The 8,643-nt window shown below is 32.3% G+C and overlaps 1 protein-coding gene across 1 annotated transcript in view; it reads left to right on the plus strand.

Moving 5' to 3' along the window:
• The first annotated feature begins 765 nt into the window (after positions 1-765).
• The window catches only part of LOC106471377 (intraflagellar transport protein 172 homolog), a 71,756-nt gene continuing 63,878 nt past the window's right edge, over positions 766-8,643 (plus strand). Inside the window, exons 1-4 of the mRNA XM_022399976.1 lie at positions 766-816; positions 1,179-1,469; positions 1,907-2,050; positions 3,441-3,553. Coding sequence (XP_022255684.1) covers positions 1,431-1,469; positions 1,907-2,050; positions 3,441-3,553 — 296 coding nt within the window. The 5' untranslated portion in view covers positions 766-816; positions 1,179-1,430. The remainder of the gene's footprint in view (positions 817-1,178; positions 1,470-1,906; positions 2,051-3,440; positions 3,554-8,643) is intronic.

The following is an 8,643-nucleotide window of genomic DNA, read 5'->3' on the forward strand; positions in this document are numbered from 1 at the left end:
GAACGATAAATTAAACAAGAAGAGAGATTACAGTTAACTAACAAACGGAGACGTAACATTATGTAGAGAGATTCTACTTAAATCAAATTAAGCCGGGCATTGTTTCTATAAGAATCTTGAGGAGATTAATGGAAGGAGAAGAGCCTGTACCAAATGTGGTCCAAGTTATTCAAGTGTAAAATAGAAGTAGTAGAAGTAATAGTAATTCATCTTATTGATATTGGGTATCTGGTGTTAAAAATAAAATACTTATTATAAATAATTTCAACTAATTTATGATAATAAGTTATAAAGTAAAAGTGGTTGCTACTGGCCAATTGCCTCCCCCTGTGGTCGGTGGTTCCGAATTAGGGACGGCGCAACGCTGCCTGGCCTAAGCACTGGTAAACGTGCCGCGACTGGACTTCACAATTGGAGGGAGGAGAGCCTGTGCTTTGACCGGTGTTCAATTCCGCTAGTGTGTAAATAAATAAAACAACTAAATGAATAATATAGCAGTTAATGGTTTCGGATTATTTTTATTAACACTGGACACCAGTGGACAAATACATATATATATATACAAATACATACACACATGTATATTAATAATTAAATAGATTAATGTTTTGCATGTAAACGTATAAATATTAATTAAAAGTTTGCACCTTTGATATTTTTACGCGAATGAATGAATTAAAAACTTCATAATAATTTATTTATTATAGTTCACTTATATATAGTATATCCTATGTTAGAGTACGCTTTTAGTGTTGACATTCCGTGGGACTTCGTATCTAAGTGACTGGATAGGTCTGTTTTACCACACTCACTGTGGTAAGATGTATTATTATTAACGAATGTAATCTGTACTAATTACTATTATTACATGTAGTAAATTATTATTATTATTAATGGGGTTATGGTAGAAAGCGATTAAAGAATAAGTCTGAACTTTAAAGCAAGTGAAAAGATTTATTATTTTTAGTCCTATTATTATTAACAATAACAGCCATCAAAATGTTCAAGTTCAACGTTTCAGTATTTTCACGTTCAATGTAACTTGTAAGTTTAACTTACGAGCTGTAACGCTAACACTAGTAACTGTGTAATTATGACTTGTTTAGGACTACAGTTTTGAAGATTAAAATATTATATTGATTCTGATAAATCATGCACTGGTATTTTGTAATTCGCAGGAAATTAAAACGTGTCTTGTGAAACTGAAAAATGAAAAAGTGAAGGTTGCATAAAGATGGATTGAGGTGCAGCCAGCAGGCTAATAGTAATACCATCAGCAGAAAGAACAGCATTCCTTCAACATCAGTATTTAATCAGTGGAAGAACTCCACTAGACTCTATTATTACTGTTAATACTTATAGTGCTGTTACTAGTAGAACTAAATACTAATTTACAGCTACCAGTGACTGGTTCAAATAATTGCTTAACAATGCATCTTAAGTATATGAAAACACTGTTGCCTCCTCAGGTAATATTTTAAAATGATTTTTGTATATGTACTGTCTGTGAAGTGTTTGAAATTATGTTAGCTTAAACTATACAAATAATTTTAAAATTCACTCACTTAAGCAAAAAACAGCAACATAAAGTTTTGAGTTGTAAAATTTTAAAATTTCATTAAGAATTAATGTAGAAGCTAAGTGTAAAGAAATAAAGGTTGAAATAAGTTTATAAATATTGCCCCTTATAGTTCAGAAAAGCAGAAATCAATAGTTTTTAACAAATTTCAAAGAAAAAAGCAAAAATGTTTATTATTTTATGTTTTTTACTAATAATATCAAATGTTAAAAGAAAGTAAAAGACTTACAGAATACAATAAAAATCAATATATTTTATATACAAAACTAAATACAGGTAACATATGTGAATTACAATTGAAATTCACAAATTTAATTTCCTTTTCAGGATGGTGCTGCGAAGATTACAGCTATAGCATGGTCTCCTAACAATGCAAAGTTGGCAGTCTGCACAGCTGACAGAGTTGTTTTACTGTTTGATGAAAATGGAGAAAGGAGAGATAAATTTTCAACTAAACCAGTTGATCAAAAAGTATGTGTATGCTGTTGCTTTTGATCATTTGTTTTTATTAAAATTGGTCTCAGACTAGCTGTTAAAATATAATTAATTATATTATTTTTATATACTTACTAATGTAGTATAAACCTACCCTCGGATATAATTTAAAGATTGTGTTTGCCTTTACAATTGTCCAAATAAAGATAATCAATAATATCCAAGTCATACAAAAAAATTAAACAAAATACCATCAGTATCTTATTATAATGGAGCTTGCGTGGTATAAGTCCAAAACTTGGATCTTGGAAACTACCGCAACAATCATAACTGGGTAATATTTTTATAACTAGGCAGTATTTTTAAAATCTCATGAGTGTTGCAACAGAAAAGCAAGGCCACTTTCATTGATAACTGCATCTACGAAGAAATACTTTAATAAAATCTACTCTCTGAAGATAGCTCATTTTTAAACTAAGATTTCAATAAGATCCTTTTTCTCATGGATGGTGAATATTATTGAATGTCAAGTATGAGTACATTGTTGTAGAACTGTCAGACAATTCCAGAAAAGGCCCAATAGCCTTACGCAGGAAGTAGCAGTTATACCTGTCCAGATGGTGGGTACTTCTGCTAGTTGGAACTAATTCTACTAATTATTGCTGGAGTTTCTTTTTTCATAGAAAGTAACTGATTGCACCCATTTTTTTATTCTTTACAGTGAGTGTTGTAACAGGTAAGATATACAACTAATAGATATTATGAAATAATCCAAAGGGATTTATATATATATAGAATTCATAAGGCCATAAATATTCCCAAATCTATAATAAATAATTGTTAATTCAATAGTATATTTATTTAAAAGAAAATATTGAAAATAGCATTTTATTAATGCCTTTTTGAATATAACTTGGAATGTTGTATTAAAGTTTTTTTTTAATGTGTACTTTTAGTGCGAACTATACATAAATCCCAGCAAGTAAAGAGATCACCCCTTTTATTGGCATTTGTATTATTTATAATGTTATAGTTATGTTGCCAAGTTAACATTAATCTTACTGGGAAGTTTATCTAGAACTCTTTTAATTTGAGCTACATGTACAGTATTTACACAGACTTCTTTGTGACTAACAGTGTGCACATCAGGTTTGATCCAAGGATCAGAGAAATGGTATATAAGATTTGCAAGCTGTAATTAATAAGATGTATACTTAAATCCATCATATGTAAGATGTAAAGCAGTATTAATTTACTAATATGTTTTCTGTACTAAATAGTTCAGTGGAGATATTATGTGTGTATTTTGGACAGTGAGATATATATGTTATGTAAGATCTTCTTATATTTTTATTATATGTGAATAATAATCAGGTGCTGTTCAGTACTTCAGACTTTGTTGATAATTGTATACATGTATTTGCAGTATGGCAAAAAGAGTTATATTGTAAAAGCTGTGGCATTTTCACCTGATTCAACAAAAATAGCTGTGGGACAGACTGACAATATTATTTATGTATACAAGATTGGAGAAGACTGGTAAGATTATAGTACTTTGTTTTACAACATTTTTTGTAATTTTAAAGTTTAGTATCAAATAAAATATATAATTAATTTTGTTTAAACCTCATATATCTAAATGTAATTGCTGAATCAGTGTCAACACTACTGTTGCCAATTCCAGAGCAGGGCAACTTATCTTTGGAGAATTATGCAAAATCACTGGTTATTGTTGGTAGTTGCACTAAATATTAATATAAGATATACTATATACTGTATTTTTAAGTTTTCAACTCTTGACATTGTGATGATTGGTATTATCTGAAATTAAATTTTGGATTACTGCATGTCATATTCAATATTTTAATACTGATGTTCTACTACTGCACATGTAAAAGTTGTAATGAGTGTGCTTTAGTTTATAATTTGTTGTGTTGGTTTTAACAATTGGTTTTCTGATTATAGCTGGGCTCATTAATGAATTGGCAAAAACATATGAAAATTTTTTAAAGGTAATCTGAACATGTACTGTTTGACAAATCATTAATGTTGAGACAACTATGCATTCACCATTTTTGTGTTTTTAAAATGTATTGTAATCTCTCATTGATCTTTGTAAATGTAACAAATTGATAATCAAGTAATGAAAAAATGTTTTGCTATCACTGATAACTATAATAATGTGTTTATTGGAAACATATCACGGTTGCAATTATAAATCAGTAAGTAGTCAGTTAGCCAATTTATTTATGTATGTTGTTTGAATACAATAAACATAAGCATAATATGCAATATATATAAGGATTTGAGTTACCAAAATATTTTGTACTCACCTACCATATTCAATAAACCTAAGTAAAGTTAACCTGATGTCATCTCATGTAAGAACATTTTTGTTCCTTTCAAACACATATAATTTAATGTATAAACACTTTCATTCAGATTATAAACTTTCCCATGAAACCATTAACTACTGCTCAAACCACTATACTTACTGTACTATGACTTAAAAAGTCTAATTCTGCTCTATCCAATCATATTTAAACTTTCTTTATAGTTGTTTTTAAAGTTCTATCTCGTTAGTAAATTACCAAACCTCTTGATATGATGTCATAAATGGGTAGCAGCCAAGGCCTGTACAAAATCTAAATAGAAAAAGACAAGGGAAATGTTTGAAAACCAAGAAAGGAATAATATTGTTACGTCTCTGTATGTTCGTTTGTAAATTTTTCTGTGATACAAGTCCTTTCTTAAATAAAACTAGTTTATTCTTCCTCAATACAACTTTGCAATACACTTAATTTCCACAGTTACTTTAACTTAAACACATGCTATAATTCTCAACAATTCACTCACTTTACTACTTTGCTTGACTTAATTTTCCATCTCTATCTCTGCCTGTCAGCAACTATAGTTCCGATCTCTGTATCTGCTATCCTCGGTTCCCACCGACCGTAGCTGCTGTCCTTGGTTCCCCACTCTCTCTCTCTCTTTCCTTTGTCTAGCGCACTTATATACGATAATAGCGCCCGCGTAGTCTCTTCAAGAATCTTCTAGACACTCATCACGTGCTACCAGCATCACTTGACTTACGCTGTCGTAACACAAACGTGTGCATCGCTCACACTAGCGTTTTTCGCGAACCTTCTAGATACTCATTACATGTTACCAATGTCGCGTGACTTCCGCTGTTGTAACAATATACTTTAAAGAGGTGACAGGTTCTTAGCAAAAATAGTTTTTCTTGGGAATGGGCAGAAATATTCTGAGAAACTTACAAATGTGTTGTTTACAGGTGAAACTCCTTAGAGCTGTGCAGAAATGAAAATTGGAATTTTATTTATTTTTTCTCAAAAAAAATTAAAATATAACTTCTAACATATTTTTAAGTTGCATCTGTTGAAATAGAGTTAGAATTAACATATAGAATTGATTTAAAAATTTGTGTCCAAAAAAATTATTGGGTAAAAAACAAATATGAAAAGCCAGAGGAAATGCTGTCTTCAGGTGCAATAATTTAGAATTAAGTTACTTTGTTAATCCTAAACTGTTGTATATGAAAATGTATCATACATGCAAAGTAGTAACAACTCGAAAATATGATTAATAATGTACCATTGGTTTCTCCCTAAAAATTTTCACAAGACCACTATAATAAGCTATTAAAAAAATTAAAATAAACATATTACTTCATGACATTTTCAAGCAACTTTTTATATAAAGTTAATAAATCTTATTACCATATAAAACCTCACAAATAAAATATCTTAAAAACCCTAACTACTTTCAGTCATAGACCTACATCAGATGTCAGTTAATTAAATGTCTTACATTGCTAGAAATAAAATTATTTTCAAAACATGTACAAGAATTATACCAACAAAACTGATGTTCATAGAAAAAATAAAGATATTGGAGATTGTTAGTTGGAGTTCGTATTATAGAAAAAACTATTACTTGTTAAACCTTACTGGCAACTAATATATATATATGGTATATTAATCATATTATACATTAATCAATGTAATAATAATTGTGATTACTGGATTGTTGGAATAATCAAAAACAATAATAATTGGAAATGCTAATTGATTATTTCTCACACAGTACCTTACCTCCTCTCACAATATCCATTCTCGTTCAGTGCTGTCCTCTATATACAAAATTTTTTCACATGCTACAAGCCTTGAAACTTCCACCTATCCCATGATCAATGTGATTCACTGCGTCTTCGCGCGTAAATCATCATGCAACAACCCTCCACTAATAGGTGTGCGACACACCCTCCTGATGTATGTGACTCCCTCTATTTGATTTTACCTAATCATCACATCTCATTAGGCAGTGGTCTTGTGCAGATGTTTCATTTGTCGTGAATTTTTTTATCTCTCTTTAAAATAGTGGATTCAAGTTTTACTAGTTTTTTTTGCTACAGTTTCTTCACTGTAGTTTATGGTTAAGAAAACTTACCTTTATTTTTTTTTCCTGCTTTTCCTCACAATTTGTTATGAACTTGAAATTTCATGTCATGACTTCAGCTACAGGTAGAACTACTTTGACTGTCATGACACAGGATTCAGGTATGAGGGTCTCGGCTGGGGATTTTTTGCCCATCATTCACAGGGAGTTTGAATTTTAAGTGTCTCATCCCTCTTTTTCCTGACAGTGTCCAGGATCATCCTATCCCTATAGTACCTGTTCATGATTAGGAACATTTTGACAGCCTTTTTTCAATGCCTGTACCTTTCTTGTGGAATCTGCTAGGCCTACCTCAGCTTTTATGGATATGTTTTCTCAGATTTGTTACATTCTTCTGTATCCCTAGTTTCATATACTCCTGTCCCTTAAAAGTTACATGCTGCCCCATCATCCAATTACCTTGTCTTCCCTTCTTCTCCCAATTTTTAAGTTCATGCTGCGCATTTCATTTCTCAGCTGAGGGCTGGTGCCAACATGCCTCTTTGTCCACCACGGGCTTTTGATCATTATGCATTAGCTTACTTTCAGAGCTTTGATCCCTTTCTTGACTTCCAGCAATTGTATTAATTTTTGCATTTGTGGGGGTGGATCCTGTATCCCAAGCCCAGTTTTCCTGCCTTCATCTTCACCTTACATATCTTCTTTCCACATATCATCATGACCTGTGGATGGCTGTTTTTCTCCATAGGTTTCTTTTTTTGGAGATATTCTTGAATATTTGGATTCATATATGGAATCCGCAAGGCAACACTCAACCCATTCATCTTTGGTTGGTCATTTGTCTCAGCCTGCTCCCATACCTTACTCTATACTCATTTCCCATCCTTCGCCCTCTCATCCTTTGCCTTTCATAACTCCAGGGCTCCATCAGTTCATCGTTTGACTCACAGTCGTAGTCTTCACCACCAACAGTTTCAGTGACTATTCAGTGGTGTTCGGCCCAGTAGGGGCATGTTTATTCGAATTTGTTCACCTGTGGCAGAAATTCACAATAACCTGTGGGTGATCCTGGGTTTGTTAGACAGACTTTCTCCATGATTCTTCTCAACACTCCCTTTGTCTCCAGTTCCAGTGTCCTTCCCATTAACTCAGGATCCCATTACCAGTCAGCATCTTTCTGAAGCTGTTTGGACTATTCTCTCACAGCATGCTATAGTGCCTGTCAGTCTTCCTGCAAAATTATTTTCATTGGATCTATAAAACCCTGCCCTGTGAATGTTGCTCCCCCTTCATATTCTATATTCAAAATTTAAGTTACATTTTTATGTATTAATTCAGCCCAAACTATTTAATCTTTTTGCCATCAATTTTAATAAATCAAAACCCATTTAAACATTACTATCTTTGCTAGTTTTAGATGTATTCATCCCTTATCAAGAAGTAATTAATCAATCGCTTCACATCTTAATTATCATTTCTTATTTTTGCAACTCATGTCAACTTTGAACTGGATATCCTTAGTACAGTCTTGGTTCCTTCAGTCATCAACACCTGCTTCATCAATGTTAATAGCCACCTTTTATATTCAAGCCTTGATATATACGAATAGCCTTCTACAGTTTCAGTATCAACCTCTCTTTCTTTTGCCCCTAGTGGCATGTCTGCAGATTTACAATGCTAGAAACCAGGTTTTGATACCCATGGTGGGCAGAATATAGTTAGCCCATTGTGTAGCTTTGTGCTTAACTTCAAACAAACAATAAACTTCCTGTCGCTGACCCCCCCCCATCTTGGTTTTTCCCTGACATATATATTACGATGTGTCAACTCTTCTTGTTTACCTTATTCACCAACTATGTTTGTGAATCAGTCTCTCATGCTTCAATAACATAAAGTCTAACATTATTTTATCAAAGCACTCAAAAATCATAAAACTTAATTTCTTTGCAGCCTTGGTAATTGTCCAACCAAAGTTTTCGTGAGCAGAGTGAAAAGAAACTACAATTTCTGATCGTCCCTGGTTACCTTTCAGGCCCTTTCTAGAACTGAAAGTTTTAAAACCAAAATACCTTCCAAGATATTTTGCTTTGCTTTTTTTCCATGCACCACCAGATTATGACATCCCTACAGGTGCTTCCTAAAGGGGGATCATCCACTCACCAGCCCTCCATCTTTTCAATATGGGATTCTAGCTTTTTGTGAGTGGAGGT

This window comes from Limulus polyphemus, unplaced genomic scaffold, assembly GCF_000517525.1.
Source record: "Limulus polyphemus unplaced genomic scaffold, Limulus_polyphemus-2.1.2 Scaffold4581, whole genome shotgun sequence".
Lineage (NCBI taxonomy): Eukaryota > Metazoa > Arthropoda > Merostomata > Xiphosura > Limulidae > Limulus > Limulus polyphemus.